Here is a 26,522-nt window from a genome sequence, read left to right as displayed (position 1 = left end):
GGCGGAAGCGCCCCGTGTCGGTGCCTCGCGGCGGAAGCGTCGCCATTTGCCGGCGTGTGTGAGGAGCGGGCGGGACGATGCCGGGGGCGCGGCGGTCGCTGGCCTCCCCGGTGGTGAGCGGCGTCCTCTGCCCCTGCGGCTCCCTGCGGGCCGCCGGCGCGGCGCCCGGCACGGGGACGGAGGGCAGCGGCGGCGGCGGCGGGAGCGCTGCTCCCTGCGGGCGGGCTCTGTGCGAGGCTTCCGAACAGGACCGGCGGCTCCGCGCCCTCTTCCAGAAGCTCGACGTGAACCGCGACGGCGCGCTCTGCATCCACGACCTGGCCGTGGGCCTGGGCCGCCTCGGGCTGCACCGCACCGAGCTGGACCTGCTGGTGAGAGCGGGGGCGGCCCGGGGGGCTGGGCCGGGCGTTCCTGGGGGACGTGGGGCTGCAGGCCCTTCGGCTGCCCGGGCCGGGGAGCGGACCCGCCTCGGTGGCAGCGGGTGCGCACTTGTTGCTCCCCAGCGCTTGCACCCGGGTGCTTTCCTGCTCTCCTGTTTAGCCAGGAGGACGCCGGGTGAGAACAGGCGGGAGACAGCGCGGGTTTGGGCATTTCTAGGTACCGCCCTGCTGATGGGAACACTAAACCCCGAGGAATCAAACTTGCTTAACTGAGAAATTTAAGATTGAAAACTTGTTGCTCAGACAGGAAGAACCGTAAAAGAAAATCTGCTTTCTGAGGGCTGGGAAGCTTGCCTGCTTACTTACATTTATAAAACTTATTGGAAGGGATAGGGGCAGTCAGGTTGTTGTGCGGTTTTAATCGCGTCATTGCGTTTCCTCACATTAGTCTGTTTGGCACCGTGTTGCTACTCGAGTTTCTTGGCTGCGGTGGCCGATCCGTGACAAATTACCTTGTCTATTTTAAGGGGTTTGAAATATCTTAAAATGTAGGAAGGCTGCTGTGTTTGCAGAGTTTGCACATGGAGTTCACAAGATGTGCAGCGCAGTGACTTTCTGCTTCAGTCTTGGGTGCTGAGCCCCTTCATGATCACACAGCTCTTTGTATGACAACGTGAGGCTCCAAAGTTCAATGTGATGTTGCTCTATTTAACTGTAATTAGCGTAATTTACATCGGTATAAATCAGAGTAATGGCCTTGTCCTCAGTGCACAGTTTGACCCTGCCTAGTCTCTTGTATTTTATACGCAGGACCATGAAACAGGCAGAGTATCTCGGGAGGAGAGCAGATAAACACATGGGTGCAGTCAGGATGTGCCATCTCAGAGTTCCTCAGTCCTGCAGGAAGGAAGGAAGAGGAGTTGAAGGATAAATTCTGAGTCACTGGAAAGACATCTAAGCCAAGTGACAGTTTTGCCTCTCTCCCTTTTCTGGGAGTGGTGCCCCCGTTTGTTTGAGTTCTTTAATTGCCTGTGTCCATCCTTTCCAGAGTTGCTAATTCTTTTCTAACTTTTTAACCCCCAGCACCTTACCTTCTAGCGTTTATTTTTAGTTGGCATCTTGCTTGCTGCTGTAAAATATGAGAATTCTTTGGCAGTGTGAGGATCTTGTGAGGGGTTTGGTTGTGCCGTTTCTAAAAATAACGTTAGCGCTGTGGTAATTTTCTGCAGTGTGCTTTTCGGTAATGAAATGTGATTATACCACATAAATCACTTGTGCGTGCCCCGTGAAATGCTGACCTGCTGCCACCCGTGGGTGCCGGATCCTTTACCTCTGGCAAAAGTCTCTCAGCCACCAGAACGTTCTGTGCTTCGCCTGCACGCCTGCCTTGGTTTGCATTCCCTTGTTTTCCTGGGCATGTTATTCAGTCCAGCCTGACGCTCTGGGGGCTGAGAGGATGCACTGTGAAACAAAAGGCGTTTTTACTTCTCTGCATATAGTTTCTTTGCTGTTCTGCTGGGACAGGAACTGTTCTGTTGGAGGGAAGCGCTGTCTGGATGCTGCTTAACAATCCTGTCTGTCTGCTGAAGCCCTTGTCTGTCACAATTGTTCCTTCTCTTCCCCTACACAGGAAGCGGCTGGTCGGATCAACAGAGTTTGCGAAGCATTGTTGGTATTGCAGAGCATCTCTTAAAAGTGTCCGTTAAGAACAAGGATGCAGAATTCAAAACTCTGACGTTCCATTTAAACACGTGGGAACAGTCCTCGGAGAGCTGGCTAGAAAACTTCCGCGTTGTGTCATTTTTAGGAAAATCAAATAAACTTCCTGTTTCCCAGGCCGTTCTATTAATAAGGCATTCTTTTTTTTGCCCTATCCTTTGCTAATAATGGCTTCTTGACGCTTGAGATAACTAACGTGAAGTCAAACTCAAGGAAAGTGCTTAAGTGTCAAGATGAAAACCTTTTTGATGTATCGGACGTGATGTTTTGGAGACTGATTTAGGCATAAATCACATGGATTGTGATTAGTAAATTACTTTGTGGCTATGGTGCATTATATTTTTCCTTCCCTGCAGTGGTACATTTGATACGGGTGTTACCTCCTAATGTTTGGGAGACAGACGGAAAAAATATTAGAGGTTATCGGCAATCTGAGCTGCGAGTTGCCAGTCTCTTTGCGTCAGTAGGCTAAAAGTCCTTGTGGTAACAAGAATAGTTTTGGACTGCAACTTGAAACAAAAAAGAGCAATATTTTGACTGCTTCAAGGCTTGAGAGTTCTTACTGAGATAAAACCCTTTGTAGCACTCTTGGAAAATTGCTGCCTTTGGTTTTCGAGGTGGCCTTCTGTGCTGGGGGAGAGAAGGGGTTGTACTTAGATGTCTTTTGAGGTGGAATTTGCTTGTGTAAACAATGCATATTTTTTAAACCCATGCTGTTATCTTTAAGCCATTTGACCAGTACAGTGTGCCAGATCAGGGATCTTTTAAAGAATTGCTTGTTTGTGCTGCTCAGCACGAAGCAGTTCACGAACTGCACTTTGAGTGCTAAAGTGATAGATACCCATATGAAGGATTTTTTTAAAGGCTTTCATATCCTCCTGTGTAAAGGGGTGGTCTTTTACTGCTAAATTACATCTACCTCTGGAACAGTCAATCTTGTGTTGCTCCTACTTTCCGACTTCCCTCATGAAAATATTTATATAGACTTATGGAACTGGAAATCTGCACTCAATGGAAATATGGGTAGTTGAAGCAGAACTTTGTTTTCTACTTTGTATCTGGAGATGCTGGATTGTTGAAAGGATGTATAATGGTGGTATTTGTGTATTTGTTAATATAACTGTTTTCCTGATTAACTGCAGGACTGGAGGCTATTTTAAAACCTCACCTCTGCTGCTGAAGTTCCAGACAGTTTGAGCTGGTGGAATTCACCCCAGCTGCCTAGAGACAGACTGAATTGGTGAACTTTGTTTGCAGCTGCCTCTTCCGGACTAATTCTCTCGGCTTTAAGAAACAGAGCAAACATAACCCTTGTCTGTTTTCAGTTACAACTGTCCAGGTGCCTCGGCTGTAGGAACGGTGTCCTCCTTGGCATGGAGATGTTTTCTTCTCCCACGTTCATATATGTGACTGCCTATTGCTGCCTTGCTATCAGCTTCCCCATGTGACACTGAATCAGCTGGAATCTCCACGTTTGCTTCCGTCATCTCTTTCTTAGGTCTCTTTGGTCTCCATGTTCGGGCTCTCCAAACTCCCACACCAGTTCTGTTATTCAGTTTTCACATGCAGCGAAGCAGTGTGACTGTATCTGTGCTGTTTGGGGATAGCTCATCAATTAGCTCTTTCGCAAGTGGCTCCATGCATGGATTGAGAAACTCCTTCTATTGTGGCAGTTGCAATCATAAGACAGTTTAATCTTACTTCCGATCAATACTTTATCTTCTGTCACAACATCCTTTAATTCTTTCTTCCAGACTCTTTATTTCTGTAACTATTTTACCCTCCGAGACTTTTGGATACTCTGTATTATACTGTGTATAATGTACTGAAATCCTCAGCAACCGTTAAGGGGCAGAGGAAGCAGGGAATCTTTGCTGTGTGATGCTTTCACCTGTTTTCCATTCACAGTCATCTGGCAGAGGAGGACCTGAGTGTTTATTGCACTGCAGAAGTCTGTTTACGATAAAAAGAGCAAAATCCAGTATTGGTCTGTAATCTAGACTGAATTCTGTCTCCCAGCCTGTACGCATTTGGATACAACATCTTCATGGTTTGTGTGTCTTGAATCTTGCTGGGGCTATTGTGGAGCTTTTAGCCAGGCCTTCGTAATTCATCACAAAGGGTTGAGCAACACAGGTCGTATCAAACAAATGAAGCAGTGTTACAGTTGGAAATTCCAGTTAATGCGCTTCCTTCTGTTGAAAGGTATTTGCCAACAGCTTCCCAACCACCCATCTCCTGGCTAATCCCAAAGGACAAACATGGATACTCTGAATGGTTCAACACAATGTGAAACTGCTTTCAGTAACTTGTTAAGTAACTCCACATGTTTATGTAAAATGTGCATTAGAACAGCAAGCAAAAACGGTCATATTTGTTGGGTCTGTAGGGGTGGAGGCCTGTTCTTGAGCTGTGTAGATGATGAGCTGTGTGGTTTGCTGAAGACCTGTTCTCATGCACTCGGGAAACCTGATGCAAGAGCAGAACTGTAGGTCAGTGATGTAGTTGTAGATAAAGCCTCGGAGTCTGCGGTAAGTGGATGAGTTGGTGTGAATTCTGGGTTCTGCTCCCTTCTCTTAGGCGTGCTGAAAACTCAAATGAACTCTTTGTAATCAATCAAACGAGTTCTTGACAGCTGCCACAAAGACTTTGAGAAGAAATACAAGGATTGGCTTTGGCACAAGCAAACTTCTCAGCGCCGTGTCAGTTATTAATAGACTTGGCCAGTGGCCTCCTGAAGCGAGAGCTTTGCTGGGCTGTGACAAAGAATGTCAGGGCAGACGGGCTGGCACGCTGGCGATTGTCACCCCGGCTGGTCCCAGAGGTCCTGCAGGGACGGATGCTGGAGACCAGCGGCTCTCGCACCAGAATGGTGAAAGTCTTTACTCGAACTTGGTCTCGGGTCACCAGCCACGCCTCAGCGTGATTAATGTGTTAAACTGGCCGTGCATGTCCACACTATGTTCAAAGGGATGGATTGGAAGCAAGTTTTTAGGTGCAAATATATATGAGAAACTCACTCTTGCGTAAGTTTACCTTGCATATAAACAAACAATGGTGGATTAGGCAAGTGTTTCTGTATGTTTGTGTATGTACAAGACTGGGTATATAATTTTTGAGAGATACAATCTTGGAATGTTCTTCCAGGATTGTTTTTTTGTCCTACCTTGCAGCAAATTGGAGAAGTCTGGTGCTTCTCAGGTTTATTTAGCTGAGACCTTTGTCCTATTTGCAGAGCGATAATGAGCGAAGGTAGCGACTGACCTTTGGGAGATAGAGACGCAACGTCGACTTGAGCATATCAGTTTTAAATGTTGACGTTCTGTGTGAGTCTCTCTTGCAGAAATGCGTCCTGCGTGTCGCTGGCGTGGCCTCGCAGCGTTGTGTTTCCTGATGGATGGTGTGTATTCTGAACTCTGTCATGAAGTGAATTCTGTGGGATCTCTGAGTCAAATGAAACAACAGAACTCATCCAAAGCATCTGATTGTGCCTGCGTAGAATATGCAGCAAGATTTTGGTCTTTCAACACGTTCTGTGGGGTTTTATTTAGTGACAAGGGCTGGATGCCTCAGAAAGTAGTGGAAAATGTCTCGTTCTCATCTGAGGCATTGGATTATTAGTCAGCTCAAGGAGGGGAAAAAATGAAATTACTGAGATAAGGGCAGATAAAAAACCAACAGGATTTCAGTATACTTATTGTTTCTTTTTATTTCTTTATAAAGAAGCAAAACCAGCCATGGGTCTAGCTGACTAGAGAGCAGAATCCTTAAATGGTTGACCTGTTAACAAGATGACATCAAGCCCATAAAAAAGACATGGTTTCCTGTTCAAGAGCCCTACAAAATGGTGACACTGCAGTTCTGTGCTCTCTGTTGCATATATTATAACGTGAAATGATGTTGGGAGGAGGAGAAGTGGGAGGGATTTTTTTTTCTTTCAGACCTACTTGTAGCAAATGGTAAATGAGCCTTTGTTCTTGTTCATGTCCTATCGCTATATTTGTCCCTTTGAATGTGGGACATGAGCTCACTTCAGTGATGCCCCAGACTTTGTCTCGGGTGGAGAAGTGGAGCTGAGATAACTAATGTCAATGTAGAAACGCAACGGAGATGTCTTAGTTTTTTCCAAGTTAGGTGCAGTAAGCCGCAGGGACGTTTCTGGCAGTTCAAGTGGCTTACGGTGGAGAATTCCGCTGTAAGAGAAATTGTTGAAATTTTTCGATCATGAGTTCCTCGGAAAGGCAAAGCTGTTTGGTATGTAGATCCACGTCGTTTAGCCGAAGGAGAGCAGGGGCTGTGCGAATGTGAGCCTGGGCCGGGCTGCCCGAGGCCATGGTTTCTCACAAGCTATTTTCCTGGTTCACTTTCTAGTGCAGCGAGAAGCTGACTTTCTAATGTTCGGGTGCTAAGGATGCCCTTTCCCTTGGTCAGGCCCCAGTTCTTCATGTGATACTGTACGACCTTGGTGGAACTCGCTGTTCTGGACGATGGCCGCAGGTTTCCCCCCTTCTGAGCCATCTCTCTCTCTATCTGTGTTTGGCGCTGGCCCCTGGTTGCCTTAATATATCAACTAGAATAGCTAATCGCTTGTGCCAGGGTTCCTATAGTGAGGTGACCTGGGTTTCTTTGTAGTGTTCGCTGAACTGTGCTTTGTCACCTTAATATATTAATGTAGTTGAATGTTTAAACATCAGTGGCTAAGATGTTTAGATTTTATGGCGTGGTGCAAGAAACACCGTGCAGGGTTAACTTTGGCTTTTTGAAAAGTAGGAAGTATTAATGTTTTCCTCTTTCAGAAATTACATCTGAAAGGATAAGGGGTGGTCGAAAGAGTGGCAGTGCCCTGTCTGGGCGGCACACACGTGGCCACTGCTCCTTTTCTGGGGTGCGTCCAGGAGAGCTCCCAAAGGGGACGGGTGAGTCACGGCCAATTCTCGTGGGGTCACCTAAGGAACTAGAGACATCGACCGCAGTGGCAGCTCTGGAGGAGGAGGAGAAGGGTCATTGCTCCGAGCACAGCTCCCTTCCCTCTGCCCCCCTTTCTTTTCACCCTCCTTCCTGCATTTTTTATGTGTTAGCTAGCTGTCTGGTGACGAGGCTCAGATTCTTGCCGGAAAATGCTGTGCATTTACTCAAAAGTCTCCAAAAAGGCATCTGAAAGCAAATGGTCTGAGTCTGAATTTCTGCCCGGTACTACCAGTCTGGAAAGGGCAAGTGCCTGTTTGAAAACTGGGATTTCAAACTGAGCAGGTACCAAGATGTGGCCTGAAGAGGACAAGAGATGCCTTGGGTTTGTGGCTTAGAACAGAACCTCCCTCTGACAGCTTGTAGTACTGAGGAAAATATTGTTTCAATTAAGCAAAACACGTCACTCTCTTGCTCTTTCCTTTCTCCTTTGTCTCCGTTTGGATAGATTACACGACTTCATTGTCGGCTTCTCCTCCGGCTATCTGATGACTACCCATTTTGGTGGTGTCAGACGCTGGGGCCGGCTGCCACAGGCGCCCTCTGTCCCCAGTGGCTGGTGTGGTGGCCGAGAGCCAGTGTCAGGTCAGTCCTGGGGCTTTTCTGCCTGGAAAAGCCTGGGCTTGTTTCATGGAAACAGCTGGAACTGGAGGACTGACCGTCAGCTAATGAAGCCAAGGTTGAGAAAGCTCTTGCCGTCCAGCCTAGGTGTTTGTTCATGATTTCTAGAAAAGTAAATTTTTGTTCCTCGCCTGTTCCTTTGTGTCACTGTTCAGCCCGGACTCACAGCATTTATTGCGTCTTTTTTTATGTGTGAATGATTGGCTCTGTGGTGGTGTTGGTAGGGTAATACTTCCCCAGAAATTCCCTGTAGGAGAGCAGTTGTCTTGCCTCTGGCTATAATCATCTTGCTGTTACTAGGTTTATTATTCTGACCTAATAAAATTCCCCACTTGGTAAAAGAAATGCCTTTTTTTTTTCCCCTCTAAATATGATTAGAAAAGTCTGTCTGTTCTCAAGGAGCTGTGTGGATTTGTGTGGCGGCACAATTCCTCTGAGGTTTCCTTCAGCGTGGACAAAGGCCAGGGAAGCATTGCTGAGTTTCTGCTTTAATTGCACCCCAGGCATGTAATTTCTTGCACAAATTATTATTTTACTACGCAATCTCTGCCTGAACAAAGGAAGATGGGGTCCCCGCTGTGCATACACCACTAAAGCTAAGACTATGCTGAGAAACTAAGAAATAGTGTCAAGTAACATCAGCTGATTTAATGGGTCCTTGCGAGCAGTAGCCCAGCATTAAGTGACCACTGGGGACAAATCCCAAGTGCCGCTCAGGTGCTTTGCCGTCTGTATCGTGACCCGTAGCTCTGTGGGCAGCAGGGCCCGTCTGCCCACGCCACAGGCAGCTCTGCTGCCCTTTCCACAGGCACTTGGGCGTTTTTGGACCTTGTCCATGAGTACCCTCAGCTGGTTAGCCCGGCAGAAAGCTCTGTAATTTTTGGCTGGGTCAACGAGGCTGTTGGAGGAGCACGGTAAGGACGGAGCTGATGTGTGGGACGACCTCTTAGCGGCAGCGAGCTCCGGATCAGCGCGCTGCTTCTTGTGAAACCACAGCCTGGGGCTAAGAGAAGCTGTTTTGGAAGAACTGTGCCCAGTTCAGAAAATCTGCTTTGTTCCTTCTCTGGCTTGAGAGCATTAGAACCTTTCAGATGTCAGCTTAAAGGATCTGAATCACTCTGTTTGAGAAAGTAGTTTAACTTTTGTGCTTGTAGTTGTGATGACTGGCAACAGCTCAAGGTAATCGAGACATGACAAATACTCCTTACTCTCTTCTACTTGAGCTTCTACTCCATCCCAATGAGAACTGGACTGTGCCATTCCGCAGAGAGGGCCAGGGCTTTCCCTGTCCTCTCACTCCAGCATCACTGCCCCCGAGTTTTATAGATTTCTCTGTTTTGTCATGTTTTTGTGTGTATTGACTTTTAAGGTAAAAAACTTTGTTGTTCTACTATATGTAGACCTTATGATTAAACAGCATTTTTTTCCTCTTAAGTAAGTCTGAAGAGTATTTGCAGAAGAATTCTTTAATGTGATGTCGTCTTTGTGCTTGTCTCTCACTTTTTCCATTGCTCGGGTTGGTGAGAGGAATTCAACATTAACAAGTTCCCGAAAGTGTGATGTTTTGTGTTCTTCCTCTAAAATTTATTTGCGAATTGGCTACTGAAAGCTCGGAGTTCTTGCAGGTTTTGGATTGTGTTATTCTATCTAATATCTGTAAAACAAAAGTATCCTGCAGTCTTGTCGCTCTGAAGAGTTAAAAAGCAGAAGACTTAGGTCCTCTGCTCGCTGTGCACCTCGCTGTGCTACTGTGGGTAGGGAGCCTTGGTGATGGAAGCTGTGATCCCTACTTACTTATTCTTTGTGTTAAAAAAACCAAACTCTTGTCTTACAGAAAAGTCATAATCCTTTGGAAAGCGAGGCACGCAGTGCCCTCTGTCTGTAGATGCAAAAGGCAAGAATCTAGGACCACAAAGTAAGTTGTTGATACTTTAAAGTGGAAAATGAGCCCTTTTTGTCTCCAGGCTGCTGATGTGCTGGCCAGGTGTGGGCTGCTCCCTTCACCAAGGTGGGGTGACTTTTCTGGGGGTGCCCTCGCCAGGACACCGACAGCCCCAGCTTTAGAGCCAGGGCTACAAGTAATTGCTGCTGTGGCAGCAGAGGGAAACATGGCATTTCTTGCAAAAATTCAAGGAATGTCATGTGTTTTGTGTTTATATGTTGATAAAAACGTGTAGTCCTGCTGTGGCTCAACCTGCAGCTTGGCTAATTCTGCACTTGAGTGTATGGCTAAAGGCTCCTTCAGCACAAGGACTCACCGGCAATAGTGTAACTGCAGCGTATTAGTTCTTGCGTAGCCAAACAGCCATAAATGCTGTGCGAGTGTGTTGCTGTGTTGTGCTGAAAGCCAAACGGCAGAAGCACAATGCAGCACCAAAGAGCTGTTTGTAATGACGGATGAGACTATAATAGACCAGGGAGAGAGGGTGCAGTGAGAGGTTAATTCAGCCGTGGCTGGGAAAAGCCGGAGAACCATCTGCCGCTCAAACAAAGAGCTGCGGCCGAAGCTGCCGAGCCTCAGAAGCGGGTCTGTACGCTCCTCGGACGACCCTGTGCTGCTGAATTGCTGTGGTTCTGCTCTCCGGATCGCCGCCCTCCCTGCCCGTACCTGCCCGCGGAGCCGGCGGCGCGCTCGTGTGCCGTGTCCCGCGCGCTCCCGCCGGCTGCGCGCGCTGCCGGCCCCGGAGCACCGCGGCGCTGGGAGCGAGGATTGGCTGGGCGCTGCTGCAGTGGGGATGCAGGCTGGGTGTGCAGCCTCGGCTGCTTCTGCGATGTGCTGGGAGGATGAGCCGGGACGCGCGGGTTAATTGGCAGCCCTGAGAAGCTTCTCTCGGAGAGGGTTCATTTTTAGCTTTCCTCTCGGCTTCTCTGTCCAAGCAGTCTCCAAAGCTCAGCGTCTTGGCTTTGCCGTGCCAGGGGGCTTGTGCTTTTGTCTATTGCCATCAGATTTCTGAGGCTCTGGTACAATGAGCTGCTTGTCAGGCCAGGCACGACTGCAGTAGCAGCGATTTCAAAAGGCAGGAAGCATCCGCAGGAGCGGTCTGTAAAGAATCCGAGCCCGTGGAGTCGCTGGGTTGAACCTCCCGCTGCCTGCCGTGCCGATTCCCGTTTTTGGGGGTGCTTGGTAGTGCAGTCACATCATCCTTGGCAGCGGGCAGCTCCGAGCGCGCAGGGTTTCCCTGCCTGGGACGCTCGCTGGAGCAGCAATGCTGCAGACCCTTTGGCATTTTCTGTCTAGCTTCCTTCCCAGGGCCATATGCCAAGGTCCTGCAGATGAAAAAGAGGATGAGCCCAGAAACACCAGCCCACTTCCAGGCCCCGGGGAGAAAGGGCCAAAGATGTTGGGGAAGCCACAGGACAGAGGGACTGATCCCACTGAAAGGAGACCAACTATCCTACTGGTGGTTGGACCCGCAGAGCATTTTCCAAAGGTAACGGGATATCCAGGGGCCTGAGGAGGGGTTGGCGCACATGGCAGCGGAGCGTGGGGTCTGTGGGAGCCAGGGGTGTTGCAGGTGGAGTGTGTGAGTAGATGGGGGTGTCTGTGCGTGTATTTGGGGAGGGGGGAGAGGAACAGGAGGAGGGAGCAGGGTCCAATGCGTGTTCTTGCTGAAGGGACCCAGGGGGTGACTGTGAAGAGGTGATCTAACCTTTCAGACATGATGTTCTAAGGGGGGGAAAAAACACTGTGTAGGGGCAAAGGGGAACACGGGGGTCTCGAAGGTTCCTGGGCAACTTGTAAGAAGCGTGACTGAGGGGGCAGGGAATGATAATGCAGATTCATCGTGAGTCCTACCCTTGCACTTGAGACTGGCAAAGGGTCAAACAGATCCTAAAACATTCTGGAGTCAGTCTCTGGTAATTCGGCAAGCCTCTGGAAATGCTAGCCTTTTTTGAGCAAATGAGTAAGTGGCTGTATTATTTGAATGGCACAGCCCGGAGGAGAGGAAAGCCTGTCCCTAGGGAGCGGGTGGCACAAGGGAGAGACTAAAACCCGCTTGAGGGTGGGAACTTCCCTGGGGGTGGGAGAGCGGGGAGGTGGTGGGTGCGCACAATTGGCGGAGAATAAATGGTGAAGCTTTGTCTGGGGGGAGGCGAACAAAAGCCGCTTAGTTTAGTGCCTGGGCTTCTAGCACAGTGCCGGCTGACTGCAATCAGTTCATTTTTGATGGGGAGGGAACGCTGTCTGTCTCTCCTGAGGATGGTGCAGTTAAAACCAAGGGTGTGACACGGGATTAGGGAAGAAGGAGTTGGGCACAACCCCTGTGAGTGGTGGGAGTTTGGGCTGCAGCAGGGGCAGGGCTGCGTGACTTGCAGGGTATGGCGAATCGGGCATGGTTGTTGCTGTCAGCTTTCTCGTTAAAATGGAGAACAGACAGGTTCAAGTTGTAAAGGGGATGAATATCTTTGCTGCTGCCGTTTTGAATTGAAATGGGCAAAGTGACATTTTGCATCCCGGGGAGCAGAAGCCACTCCCTGCTTGAACCAGACTGGAAAATCTGCAGGGACTTTTGCCTTCATCTGTATCTTTAGCAGTTAGCACTGTGCATCCTCTTCAGAGAGAGGAGTGTGCGCATTTTGAGAAGAGGAGGACTTCTGTGCACAGAGGTTGAAGAAGGACAGAGGCTCAGAACTGAAGGAGGTTGTGATGAAAACCTTGAAAAGCGTAGGACTGAAAATCTCTGGTGTCTTCCAGGGAACAATGGTCCCTCAGTCAGGGTGAGTCCGTCTGTTCACACCTGCAAATGAAGCTTTCTCTGAGAGCTGATACCAATCTCCTCTTTCCTGTGTGACCCTGGGAAGTTTTGCTACATGGAAACCCTAAAATTGGCTAATGGAGAAATACCTAGAGGATAAAGGTGTGGTAAAATTGAGTTACTGCAGCTTAGGATGTAACTGCCCATCTGCTAGGAGGTTGTGACTGTGTAATTTTAGCCTGCCCTGATTGTAAAGTAAAACGCAGCATAAAGCTCCTCAGTTGAGGATTATGCAGATATGTTTTACCTTGCAGTCCAGGCCGGCTAATACTGCATCCAGCCGTTGTGGCTTGGCTGGTGGACAGTAACTTGTTAAGCTGCAATGACTTGTTTGTGCTTGATCAGATATCTGTGTTCTAATTACCTGTCTGAAGGAGAAGTGTTGCAAAAAGTCTCCCACAGCCTTAGGGATAAATTATAAACCCATGTGAGCAACTGGTATTATTTGGTGTTTAAAGAAAATGCGGGGGACACACGGCTTTTGTTCTCTGCCACTGAATGTCTGTGACCTTGGGAGAAGTCTCTTGACTGGTATGGCACTTTGTGTTGTAAAAAAGCCTGTAACTACATATCTGCTGAAAACACACAAAATATCATGCGCAGTATTTAGGTTACTATAAGGAATTTGCATGTATCAATAAATTGCACATGAGTTAATTCCTAGACCTGGCTCTTCGATCTTCACATTGCAGTTGGTGTGTTTCTGCTCCAGCGCTGGCTTGACGGTAACGATTTCAACCAGAAGCTGTTTCTGCAAATATGGGAGAAAATACTGCTTGCAAAGGTGATGTGTTGGCCCCTGGGTGTGTTTACACAGGAAAGAGGTATGATCTGCCCCTGATGTCACCATCTGGACTTGTAACTTTGGATCTGTGTGTTGTCAGTGGGAAAGGTCACCTTTCCTGGTTGCCTTTGTGACAAATATCATGTAGTGATGTCTCCGGTCTCTGTCCTTCCCCTTGCACAGCCTTGGCTGGCTGCAGCTTTCCTCTGCTGGGGTCTCTTAAATGATTAACTTCCCTCCTTCGTACACTTTACACTCTGTGCTTTGTGAGGACCTTCTGTACTGTACAATTAATTATAAGCTCGTTTCTAGAAATTAAAAAATACCAAGTCAGCCGGACCTAGTGAAAACTTTGAGCAATAGGGGTTCTTTCTCCAGCCTGTGGTGTACTTGCCCAGAAAGCTGTTTTGCCTGTGAAGGAAGATGTTAGTTATGTGGCTGTGCTGCTCACTGGCACTTGATATTTTTAGAGACTTTTTTTTTAGCAGAATAAATTCAAAATTAAACAGCATACTTTCCTGCTCCTTGTATGGCTGCATCCTCCCATCCTTTGGGAGGTACCTTCTGGAATGTAGTAAACTGGTGATGAAACAGATTCTTAGAAGAGTACAAATGACTTGGAAAGGTTAGCGTTGGAATGGCGGAGTGTTGAAACTGGTAACTCGTGCAGCATTTGAATAAGAACCAAATCCTATGAATAAAATGGACAGTGAGTTTGCAGATTCGTTGATGGCAAGAAAAGAAAACCTTCTGTGGAAGGAAGATGGGCCCAGCTGGTGCTTCCTTCAGCAGAGGAGGGTGTTAGCTGGGCTTTGTCAGCAGAATTGGTGGATGGAAGAACCATCAGGGAGGAGTGACTTGAAAGGACTGACTGGATTTGGAGCTCCGTGCCCTGTCCTCGGTGTGATCATCAATAAGCAGTGCTAATGAGGGCTGGGGTGTCCATAGCTCGGTCTGAAGCCCTGGGGGCTACAGCCCCCTGCTTGGGACCGGCTGCGTGTGCCCAGCCTTGGCTGGTGACCCTGGTTGTGTTCCAGCAGCTCTGGAGAGCTGTCTGGCTTTTGAGTACTTCCAGGATTACCCAGGGTTCTTTTAGGTGAAATCTAAATACTTGTTAATGCCCCTTTAAGTTCTCTTTGTCATTATAACCAGAATTGCTGGTATAAACTTCATTCATAATCTGTCTCTCCTTCTTAGCTTGCTGTCCTGTAATTAACACCCTGCTTAAAATCAGCTTTCTTAACCTCATTACCTTTCTCCTTTCCTCTGACGTAGTTAGTAGGGCTTTTTTCCTAAAATGTGCAGATTTTGCCTTTTGTCTTTAGCTGCCAACTCTACAGAGTTTATTAGGAAAATCTGCATCATGTTGGCATAGCAACTGAGCTGCCAAGCGGCTAGAATAGTGATGCTTGGCAACTCGTGGGAAGGACTATGGGGGATCTTAAGGGCTCGGTGGGGCAAATCTGAGTTAAATTTGTTCCCTTGCTACCTGGAGCTGGGGGAGCTGCTGGCGGTGGCCAGGCTGCTGAAGGCATTTGCTTTTGGCCAGCGGTGGGTCGCATTGGGGTGCTGTTTGCCGTGAGAATCGGCTCGCTGGGAAGGCTGGGCCGTGCTGTTGGTGTGCGTGTGGTGAGCTGCTGCAGCTGATCTTTAAGAGGATCTGGAGCCCCTGAGAAGATCCAGTTTTCGTGCGGAGAGACGTCAGCGGGGAGTAGGTTAAGCCTGGTTAGGTAACGTGGCAGCAGTGCCATGGTAGGTGAGGTGACAGGAGGGCTACAGAGCCGCTGTAGGTCACGATTCTCAAGGGTACCGAGTTGCTGTGAGTCGTGATCTATTAAGCTTTTTTTTTTTTTAAAAAAAAATCCTCAAAATAAAGCTTCAGATTAAATATTCCCAAATTGTGTGAATGACGTGCAGCTCCACAAACAGCTTATTATAGACCTTGGCTTTTCTTTTAATCTAAAGAACAAAATACCACGGGAAGGATGTAAAGGCCTCTTGTGCATTAGGATGTGAGGAGAGGAGCGCTTATTGGACTTTGCACTGGCTGGGCAGTCTGTTTAAACAGAGCAAACACAAGAAAATGTTGCTGTGTCCGGCAGTGGGGAAAGCTGTTAGCTGGGCTGGCTTAAGCCAGTTGAGCAAACACGCCGTGTTACTTCAAGTGCAGACAGGATTACAGTGTTATGGTTATTGGCTGTGGGCTTGTGCATCATCCTTATGCGATAGCTTCTCTTTGACAAACATCAAGACCATAACTTTATTTTAAAATTCATGTTAGCAGTCAGTAATTCTGTACCAAGAAGTATTGTTACCTGCTACAGTTCTGTGGCATTCTCGCTGTAGATCTTAGTGTCATCCCATACATCAGACTCCACTAAATGCTCAGAAGCCTGTAATTATTTCTGCATTAAATGATGCCACACTCCCTCTTCAGCCTGGCTTGCTCTTGATGAAAGCTCAGGAACTCGCTTACAAAGCGGTTAAATTGTAAATAGTAGAAACTGGAAAATGGTGTTCTGCCCTGGCCACTTCTCGTTATAGCACATATCCGACTGCGATGTTTAATTGTAGTTGGGAGAGGAGGAAGAAGTAGTAAGTGGTTGTAATTGCTGCGTGGATGCTTAACTAGGAGGCTTTGAAGCAGCTGGGTCTGTCTTGAAGCCTGCCCTCGATTTTGGTGGTTTTCTGGTTACCCAGCGCAATGGCAGATATTCTCTATGAGCTTTATTGCTGCCTATATTGGTAACTCTGAGTGATGCAGAGCTCTTGGTATGCACGGGCTGCCTGCTCTGGCTGGCACCAGTGTTTTCGGGAGAACTTGCAACCAAAGCAAATCAACCTTATAAAAGTGGAATTTTGAGGCTTTTGCTAAAGCTGCATATCCCAAACGTATGAAAGCAGTAAGTGGCAGGCATCCTGCTCTTACTCTGTTCTAGAGGAATAATTTTGGGAAGAGGAAGACAGGGAAAGTCCTCCTGTGTTGTACGGTGGGAGAGGGTATGAGCAAGAGTGGTCCCTCCTGCCCTGGCTGTGTTAATCCCTGGAGGGGCGAGTGCAGGACCAGAAAGGACCGGTCGGATGTAAGGATCAGCAAGTGAGCGTCTTGAATGTTGGCCAAAGCTTCTTGAGGTTAACAGAGGCATCCGGTAAGAGTTAAATTGTGATGAGCGTGATGTAAGGTGGGAGAGCGCTGGTGTTGAGCAATGGGAGGCGGCTCAGCCTCCTCCCCAGCATGGGAGGGACTGTTCAGCCACCGCTTCCCTTTTTAGCAGAAGGGCAGGGCTTGCAGAGCCAATCCCACCGCAGCCGGCTGCGCTCATCGGCATGTGTCATGAGACTTGCTGGCATTTCCTTTCCACTACGCACTGAAATTAGCTGACGGGAATCATTCAGTCTTGCTTCGCTTCCCGCTCTGAGCAGGGCGGGCTCAGAAAGATGCTCTGCCTCTGCCTGTATGTGCCGGTGCTCGGGGGGTCGCAGACCGAGTTTGAATACTTTGAGTCGAAGGGGCTGCCGGCCGAACTCAAGTCTATCTTCCGACTCAGCCTCTTCATTCCTTCGCAGGAGTTTTCCACCTACCGCCAGTGGAAGCAGGTACGGCCCCGAGAGGGGGATGAAGGGAGTGAGGTGTTTGGGGGGGTCTCAGCACCCTGAGGGTCTGGTTGGAAAGGGAGAAGTTCATGACGGTTCTGTTGTCGTAGCTGGGTACAGCATGGGCATGTTTCTCTTGCCCCTTGGCAGGGATTGCTGAAGCAGCGTGGAGTGGAATGTTTTCTTTTTGATTCTTCTGGTTTGAATTGGACAAGATCTCGATGCCTCTAAGATTGTTGGTTTGATTCAAGTTAAATAGAAAAACGGGTTTTCCCAACTATAAATTGTTCCGCTTTAATTGGTCTGCTCAAATCCTGCGTTTCACATCCTCTTCCTTTTCCTCCTTCTTATACCTTTCCGCCTGCCCCGCTCCCACCGGGAGGTGTGTAAGGTACCGCCAGCCCCAGCTCACGCTGCTCTGGTGCCGGTGAGTGTGCCAGGATGTGCCGCGAGCTGGGGAGCGGCTCAGCGGCCGCGGAGCTTGTGCAAGAGCATTTCCCTTTGCTGCAGCCGGGAGATGCGCTGAATCCGCAGAGCGCTGCGTCCGACCCGATCGCAGACCTTGCTTTCGGCTCGCTGCGGCTGCGGTGGCTTCATGACCAGGCTGTGGAGAACCCAGACAGCCGATTATTAACCAGGAAAGTTGGAAGGGCTTTTTATACCTTTGTGCAGGCACGTGAATGAGGCGTATAGCAGGTTTTACGATGTGTAGGTCCCTAAACGTGCTGCAGGACAGCGAGTTATACAGGTGACCATAGGAACACCTGCAGCCAGCGTAGCCGTTAATAAGCAGTTCTGTCTGTGGATTTCACACTTGCTGTTGAAGGCAGAGACCTGCAGGCAGATATTTGTTCATATCTCTGGAGGAGCTGCCGGCAGCTTGGCTTTCTCACCCTCCACACGTGTGTTGTGGGCGGTCAACAGGCTTGCAGTGATTTTGCTGCGTGATGGTGGAGGCAGAAGGCTGGTGGAGCGAGGCGGCTTCCATAACCTGCTGTCTCTGATCGCTCAGTGCAATCTCTGCGGTCGTTAGGGGTGAGAACAGGAGCAGTTGCCTCTGAATTCCTGGTGCCTGTCATCTGGCCGGGGGTTGCCGGCCTAGGGAAGCCCTGATTCAGCTGTTCAAGGCCAATCTGCTGACAGGCGGGGGGGTGTCGGTCTATCTATAGCCTACAAGTTGAGTGTGGGGTCATATCTGAACTTTACAACAGTCATATGATAAATTGCAGGTTAAGAATAGTGGGCACACCTCAAAGGTCAGGGAATCTGGGGAAGCACTTTCTTATTTAAGGCTCATAAAACGATTAGGAATAATCCTTATGGCATTAGGGCTTAAGTGACAGGGCTTGGAGAGGTGAGAGAGAAAATTTTAATAGTTAAGTATTTAGATGGCTTTGAAACAAAGGCTTGGGGCTTCTGAAGGGCACTGGTGCTCATAGGCTGAGGAAATCTCACAATAAGCTTGGGTTTGCCTGTTACCTTTGAAACCTAAATATTGAGAAAAAGGTGAGGAAGGTTAGCCTGGTGTTTGATCTCAGCTCCGAGCTTCCTTAACAACCCGCCTGCTGTTCACATGAATGTTACAAGAATCAAAACACAAATATAGGTGATGCAGTAGACTGAATCACACCTCATTTAGTGGCGCTCACTTATTCATGTCGAAAAAGACTTGTAGGCTGTCAAAGACAAGTGACTGGGCGAGAAGGGGAATGGGAACTCCCTGAGCCACATTCTTGCAGGCTGGAGATCACTTCTCCTGTCAACAAGTAGCCATGTGCCCTTAGATAGGACAGTCCGTCTGCTCCTGCCTCATGCTGGAGTGAGTTAATTAGTCATTTACCTTGTCCTAGATGTCTGGCACAGAGTCTGATCTTGATTTTTAGCTTTGTCCTACTAAGAACCTTTTCTTGTTCTATATGCATCTCATGGAAACTTGGGTAATTAAAGCACATAGCTCCAGGGTGCCTAAACCAGTTCATAGGGGTTTTTATCTTTGGCTATGTCCATTAGAGTTGGACAGGGTTTTTCTGGTTGGAGTTAGTTATTGCCAGAGAGAGTTTACTTCTCTAAGGATCATAGTAAGCATGAAATTCCTTCTCCCGTTCAGTTTTTTTTATTACCTGAAGTTTTGTAATTCACTTTTAATGGAAATCTGTTGCCTCATGAGGTTCAAGAACCTCAGCAAGGGCTGTGTAAGGTGTTCATCGAGATACAGGACTGAGATTAGACACACGATACTAGCAGAATATCCCTGATAAAAGCATGAGGCATTTCATCTGCGTAAGTAACTTCAGGAGGCAGTTGCCTGGAATCAGGTGACTGTACACTGATGCTTTGCTCAAATTTCTTTGAGGAATTATCATAATTCTGTCAGCTGCTTTCTGGAGGAAAACTCATGTAGGAAATGATGTTTAAATATGGTAGAAGGGACGGATCTGTCTGAATGAACAAAAGAACTCACGGTTTTTCTTTGTTTTGTGAACAGAAAATTGTGAAGGCTGGAGATAAGGACCTGGATGGACAGCTGGATTTTGAGGAATTCGTTCACTATCTCCAAGATCATGAAAAGAAGCTGAGACTGGTCTTCAAGAGTCTGGATAAGAAGAATGATGGTAAACACCTTTCTCATGCTCATGAATAGACTACTGCATGCATCAGCTTGCAGTATGTATGCTTGAGCTCACTGGCTCGTCTTTGCAGGCCGTATTGATGCCCAGGAGATTGTACAGTCTCTTCGGGACCTGGGAGTCAAGATCTCTGAAGAGCAGGCTGAGAAAATACTGAAGAGGTGAGGATTCAGCTAATTCTTCCATTTTACTGTTGAGGGTCATAGAAGGAAGCATAGGGACGTGGAACCCATCTCCTTTCTATCCTGTGCACACATTTCAGCTCCTCGCTTTTGCCTGTTTCTCTTAATTTTGCCTTTTTTTTTTTTTCCCTGTGGACTGACACTGATGTTGTGATACATTATGGAGAGTTACTGTCAGAATCTCTTACCTTGCTGACCTGTTGTGGGGAATTGCTTGTCCCTGAGCTTGTTTGCATCCCTGTCTGATTGTCCTGCTTCCCTGAGCTTGCTGCATCGCAGAGGGACTGTGCCGTTGCCCTTGGGAAATGCCGAGTGCTTTATGCGTGTGGCACTAACATGTTAACAACCACTTATTTGTGCTGTTTTTTCCTCTTTCTTTCCTCTGCTACCTTCCCTCTGTCTGTTTGCCTGTGTGTCAGAATAAGGACGGGACACTTCTGGGGTCCTGTCACCTAGTAAGTATTATTTTCCCTTCAGTGTCAGTGATGTTGGCCAGAGTTTGGTAGGAGGGGGTGCAAGAACTCCTGTGCTTTAGTTAAAGGGGAAAGAGAGTTGGGGGGAAAAAGGGAGCCCACTTCCACCTCTCTGCAGTCTTTGAATGGTTTCCCTAGCTTTGTCTTGTGTCTCTTTAGAAGTCTTTTAGTAGTTGCTTTGCAAAGCTTTTTTTGGTGTAGGCCTTGAATAATCAAAAGGAAGGGGAGGAGGAATTTGTCATCCAGTGGGAGTCTGTACTCATCTAATGATAGATCTTATTTAGCATGGATAAAAATGGGACGATGACAATTGATTGGAATGAGTGGCGAGACTATCACCTGCTGCACCCTGTGGAGAACATTCCTGAAATCATCCTGTACTGGAAGCACTCTACGGTAAGAAATGATTCCTCTGCAACAGGTCTTCATCTTTCTCCAGCTTCTCAGTCAGAGTTCTGACCCCCAGGAGCTGCTATCGGCAGTCCCCATCTTTCTTTTCATGGTTCAATAGCTGCCTTGTAGCCCTAGACGCCCAATCGCTTCCTGTCCTTTTATCTTTTATCACTGGCACGGCTTCCGAAGCCTCTGGCACAGGTGATAACAACTGCACATTCTGCAAGAAGATGAGGGCGTTTGCCTGGCTTACACCTCTGAGAGCTCATAGCAGTGGCCAGTCCCTGCTGGTTCAGAACCTGTTAAGACTAGAAACCGATTTGACAGGCAGACCTCCTTCCTGGAGATATTTCTGTGCGTGTAAATAGCATGTAACGAGATTAAACTGGCTGCCAGCTTGGAAGGTTCCAGAGAGGTCCAGCTTTTTGCCATGCAGCTGCTCGCAGTTGGTCATTTTGTTCCTTACTACGATCTGCAGTATTTTAATGCAGAGAAATGTTCAGCAGTCACCAGCTGCTTGGACAGAAATCTCTAAATGTGAAGATTCCCCTGTGATGTGCTATAGCAGTTAAATGCTGACCTGGAGTAAGCGTATCCCGTACTTCAACACTTCGAACTGATAAAGAAAATAAAACTTTGGCAAGATCACCAGCTGATGAAACATTTCTTGACACCTTATGCTTTTGCAGATCTTTGATGTAGGAGAGAATTTGACCGTCCCTGATGAGTTCACAGTGGAAGAGAGGCAGACAGGGATGTGGTGGAGACATCTGGTTGCAGGTGGAGGTGCAGGTGCCGTGTCCAGAACCTGTACAGCTCCCTTGGACCGCTTGAAAGTGCTTATGCAGGTATGATGGAGCAGTTCCCGTTTGTCTGAATTCCTGGGCAGATTCCTTTTCTACTCTTGGGTGCTTAGGAAGTGATCACGTTCATCAGCACAGTATGGGACTCTGGCCAGGATTAATTTCCTTGCTAATTTTGAAAGCATTTTGGATTATTTGAATGATCAAAGTCATGTTAAAAAAGTTATTCTTCGTTGACTAGAAAAAATACAGAGAATCTTGTGGGAGTTAGACCCGTGATAACTGTAAATAGAGAGCTTTGAGCACTGGAAAACTTGGGTTTTGGTGAAACAGGTTCAAGTCTTGTGTTCCCATTAGAGACCTCGAGGCCATGAGAGTTGAAGTGGTTGTGATGATCAGCTGGCAGAGCTCGTTCTCCGTATAAGTATTATCGGTGTTAGAAAAACTTGATTTTAGCCTGCTTTGTGACCATACCTGCTGGAGCCAGCTGAGGTTATCCTGGGTAGCCGATCCTACACTGGGTATGGGAGCTGCCTGTTTAACCTTTCCTCCCATTCCAGAGGAACATATTGATTAGATTCATTAGTTAACACTAGACCGTGCGAAAAAAAGAATGCCTTCCTATTATAGAGGTTATCTGCAAGGGATTAAAGCCTTGGCAAATCTCTGGGTAAACAGAAAAGTGCCCTTTTGTCCCTGGATTACAGAAAAACGTAGCGCTGTCGTAATCAGGACTGGAACTAATCCAGGCTCGCTCTCTCTCCCAGGTTCATGCCTCCCGCAGTAACAACATGTGCATCATTGGCGGTTTTACTCAAATGATCCGAGAAGGTGGACCAAGGTCACTGTGGCGAGGGAATGGCATCAATGTGTTGAAGATTGCGCCGGAATCTGCCATTAAGTTCATGGCCTATGAGCAGGTGGGTTGAAAGGCACAAATCCAGCTGCAGAAGGACAAGCTGAAAAAAAGAAGGTGGCTGAGATAAGTCAGCGAAGCTCAATGTCTCTTTTGGCTTCTACAGATCAAGCGGTTCATTGGTACTGACCAGGAGATGCTGAGGATCCATGAGCGGCTGGTGGCTGGTTCTCTGGCCGGGGCCATTGCACAGAGCAGCATCTACCCCATGGAGGTGAGGCGGGCGGCTGACACCGGGCCAAGAGGGGTCACGGCGAGGTGCTGAGTTGGGAAAATGTGGGTGGAACACAAGATCTATGATAGCTTAATCACTGAGTTCTCAGAGATGATATCGGGTAATATAGCTTGCATGATACTTGCTGTAGTCCTGACCGTCATGCTGATAAGAGTGATGTTGTCTGTACATTTTTCTCATATTGATTCTTCTGGAGGCGCTCATGGTGTTTATTCTTGTTTTCTAGGTTCTGAAAACACGGATGGCTCTAAGGAAGACAGGGCAATATTCAGGCATGTTGGATTGTGCCAAAAACATCCTTTCGAAGGAAGGAATTGCCGCGTTCTACAAAGGCTACATCCCCAACATGCTGGGCATCATTCCGTATGCTGGTATTGACCTGGCAGTCTATGAGGTATGAGGCCTTTAACCTTGTGTAGGGCTGTGCTGCTTGTGTAGCTTTGTCCCTGCCAGGCATATCAGTTACTACAGGAGTTTAAACAACTTTTCAAAGCTTTCCCCATCAGCCTTAAGGGCCACAGATAGACTTTTAGTCAAAGTGACCTTAAAGATCATCCAGTAGTGATTTTCCTTTCCTAGTCAACATGATGCATGGTCCTTTGGTTCTTTTTTTAATGAGAAAATTGCAGCAGAAAATGAAGGAAGGGCTTTACCCCAGGCACTACAGTATCTTAAAACATGTGAGAGGCCTGGTGCTTCTGGCTGAAATTGTACATGCCTTTCTGGGCCTTTAGATCATTTTATGTAATGTGATATTACTTTGATTGCCTCTTCACTGCTGACATCTGCCTTGTTCCTTCCAGACACTAAAAAATACCTGGTTGCAACGCTACGCTGTCAACAGCGCTGACCCCGGAGTCTTTGTCCTGCTGGCTTGTGGCACCATCTCCAGTACCTGTGGACAGCTCGCCAGTTACCCGCTGGCTCTCGTGAGGACACGCATGCAGGCCCAAGGTGAGAGGAGCTGGGGACGGTGGGAGCTCCTGTCACGGTCTCTGAGTGGGGTGAAGGTCCTCTGGTGTAAACATTGCGACAACAGCCTCAACTGGCCCATGCAGCTGGGCAGCAGGTCATTTGCCGTGCTGGAAGCGGCCAGTGGACTTCGTGCTGCCCTTTGCATCTGGGGCCAAACGCCTCCAGGACGCAGGTTCTGTTTTGCTCAGATCAGGAGTTTTGGGCTAAGGGCGTCTGGAGAAAATGGCTGCGACGTGCAGCACAACTGTGGCTTACTGAGAAGTTAGATGGTGTCCCCTGTGAAGGACCTTTGCTCTGTGAACATCCACGGGAAGCACGTGAATCAGAGCTGCTCTGTGAGACAGGTGTTACCCTGAAGTGTGTTCACTATGTAGGCTGCGTTATTTATTGTGGCTTCCTCTATTGCAGCTTCAGTGGAAGGTGCTCCTGAAGTGACGATGAGGGGACTCTTCAAACACATTCTGAAGACAGAGGGAGCGTTTGGTCTTTACCGAGGTCTGGCGCCGAACTTCATGAAGGTGATTCCAGCCGTGAGCATCAGCTACGTGGTTTATGAAAACCTGAAGATGACTCTGGGTGTGCAGTCACGGTGACCACGAGATGCCGAGGACTTTGAACTCTGAAATCTTGGGGTGCGATCCCAAGACGTATAACCATCTCTCATTCTGTGAATGTGTTGACACTAAGCTGACTAAGCAAAGCTGTGAAATCTCAGATAGTTTGTGAGTCAGTAAGGGGGAGGGGAGGATCTGGCGTCCTTTGCCATCTTGCTACTCAGCGGTCCACATAGACCATCACGTGGTCCTTTCTGTTGGGCCTTTTGGGCAGCCAGGAGGTGAACTCCTGGGAGAATCTTAAGGTGCAAATTGTTGAGGTCAGTTCCCAGCAGTACGGCAGAGTAGCAAAGATTTGGGTGACAGGTCTGCTTTCAGCGTATTGCGCATACAGAGCTGTTTGCCCGCAGATGAGCACCTTCTGACTTGCTGAAAGAGCTTCTTTTTCCATTCAGAGAGCTTCTTTTTCCATTCAGTTGTTCAACTTCCTACCTGTTGTTTAAATTTGTACAAACCTTGTGTAGGAGCTGCTGCCACACTGGGCTTGTCATGATGTTTACATATATTCCTTTGGGTAGGAGACATTCATGTTCTGCTTCCAAGACTTGACATGAAGTGTAACTTTGAACTATACTGGTTTTGAGGGCTGGTGGACAGTGGTTTATCCAGTCAGGCTGAAGGTTACTTAGGCCAGCCTGATGAAGAATTAGGATTATTTATTTTTTTTATAGGTTTAAGTGTGTCTCATAAATCGACTAACAAGATGCACTTACTAACAGAAGCAGCAGCCGTGAGCCTGCATGCCTGTATCCTTTGCATGCCGGGTTTGGCTTGTCTTACGCTCAGCAGGGGCTTGGGAAGGGGAAGGCAGGAGTGCCCTGGCACCTCGATGCATGGCTTTAGTGAACAACAGACAATATTTCACAGCTCCTGTGCAGTTGTGCTCCCAGCACGACACGAGAGCCCCTGTGCAGCGCTGCATGGAACCTCTGAATTCCATTCTGCCTGGTGCCGAGGACAGCTGGTGGCCCTTTTCCAAACCCCGTGCCTACGCTGCTATCTATCTCTTTAGACCTCTTTGTAGATTGACGTTCGGGTTTGCATTTGCGGGATGGAGTCCCCAAGCCAGGAGTACGTCTGCTGTGGGAAGGGGGGTGAGGGAGAGGGGCTGGTGTCACTGGGAGGGGTGAGCTTTCGGTCCTGAAGACGTGCTTGCTTTTCTTTCCAAGGGTGCTTTTCACAAGGCTAAGGGAAAGAGGCGGCTTTAAAATTTCTCTTGACTGCGTAACGGGCTACTTTAGTTGATAGGATCTGGCTTCTGAGGCCTGGGAGATCCTCACCGAACTTTTCATTTTGGGCAAAATGGACCAGCGTTGCATTCCACTGTTTTACTGCTTAAAGCATATTTATTTTGTATTTATTTGAACAGAGTTATGTCAGACTATTTTTATAGACTTGTTTAAATATTGTTACTGTGCTTGTGTTTCTCCTGTTCTCAAAAGTTCTCTATTTGTTCTCTCACATCACACAGCTGAGCCGTGGGGAGGGATGCTGGAGCCGCTTGCCTGCCTTCCCCCTGGGGCTTGAGCTGCCTTTCCCATGTCTGGGGTTGTTGCTGGAAAACCTCAGCCCAGAGAAATTCTGTAGCAAGAAGCCATAGATAGGAGAGAAGGGAGCTGGTGAGGAAGCAGGACCTTGGGAGGAGGGGAGAGGGCGCGCTGTGGGGCTCGCCTGGTTTTGGAATCGCCTCTGTGCGCGGTGAAAGGGTTTTGGGTGGACGGCTGAAGTTGGGAAGTAGAAGGTGTGTGTATGTTGGGTGTCACAGCGGCTAATTGAGGGAGATCGTGGGGAATTTGTAAGGTAAGGGGGGAGGGGAGAAATCTCAGGGACTAAAGACAACACAAGTTTCCAGAGAGATGGAAGGAGAGTTGCACTTGGACACAAGCTGCTGCTGCTGTGCTTTGAGGCTGAAGCAGCAGCCGCTCTGCGGAGCCGGTTGCTCTTCACAGGCACTGTGAAGCGTGTGAGAAATTGGAAAAGGATTTGCCTGCTCTCAGCAGCTGCTTTTTCTGACAGAATTGGGTGGTTCATGGAGGGTCTTCCAGGTGAGGCTCTGCCTTGACCACCCAGCGCTGTCAGTACTTACCATGTGGAAATCTCACCGATCTGAATTAGCGATATGATTTTTTTCCACCCCCCCTTCTTGAGACCTGTTGTAAATTCTGCAGTGGCTCCTTCCTACCAGTGTGGCCTAGAGAGAATACGAATATCAGAATGCAAAAATCAATGCAAAATGACAACCATCTTTGTAGCTGTAACCACAAATTGTTATAATGCAAATCTAACTTGGATTCTTCATGTAGGGAACAGTCTGCTAATAAAGGTCTGTCAAAGAGAAACCACGTGTCCACATCTGTTTCTTGATATGGTTTATTGATGGTGTTGGTGGCCAGACTCTTCCTGGGATGGTTCTCACCAAGGATGCTGACACTGGGAAGGATTCTCCCTATGAGGACTTGGGAGAACAGAATTCTTCTTAAAGGC

General features: G+C 48.1%; 1 protein-coding gene across 2 annotated transcripts; it reads left to right on the top strand.

Annotated features, from left to right (window-relative positions):
• Positions 1–26,371, top strand: SLC25A25 (solute carrier family 25 member 25). Of its 2 annotated transcripts, none has more exons than XM_082067770.1 (10): positions 1–371; positions 19,306–19,432; positions 19,521–19,608; positions 20,387–20,498; positions 21,185–21,343; positions 22,066–22,218; positions 22,321–22,428; positions 22,676–22,843; positions 23,253–23,403; positions 23,833–26,371. In XM_082067770.1, the coding sequence occupies exons 1-10, from the start codon at positions 78–80 to the stop codon at positions 24,015–24,017; spliced, it is 1,545 nt and encodes a 514-aa protein (XP_081923896.1). In that variant the 5' UTR covers positions 1–77; the 3' UTR covers positions 24,018–26,371. The 2 variants fall into 2 exon arrangements, with proteins under 2 accessions (XP_081923896.1, XP_081923897.1); XM_082067771.1 differs by lacking the exon at positions 1–371 and adding an exon at positions 16,586–16,823.
• The last annotated feature ends 151 nt before the right edge of the window (positions 26,372–26,522 follow it).

This window comes from Streptopelia decaocto (assembly GCF_964273445.1).
Source record: "Streptopelia decaocto genome assembly, chromosome: 17".
NCBI classification, from domain to species: Eukaryota; Metazoa; Chordata; class Aves; order Columbiformes; family Columbidae; genus Streptopelia; species Streptopelia decaocto.
Note: the sequence above shows the minus strand (reverse complement) of the source record. Positions and strands in the feature narration are given on the sequence as shown.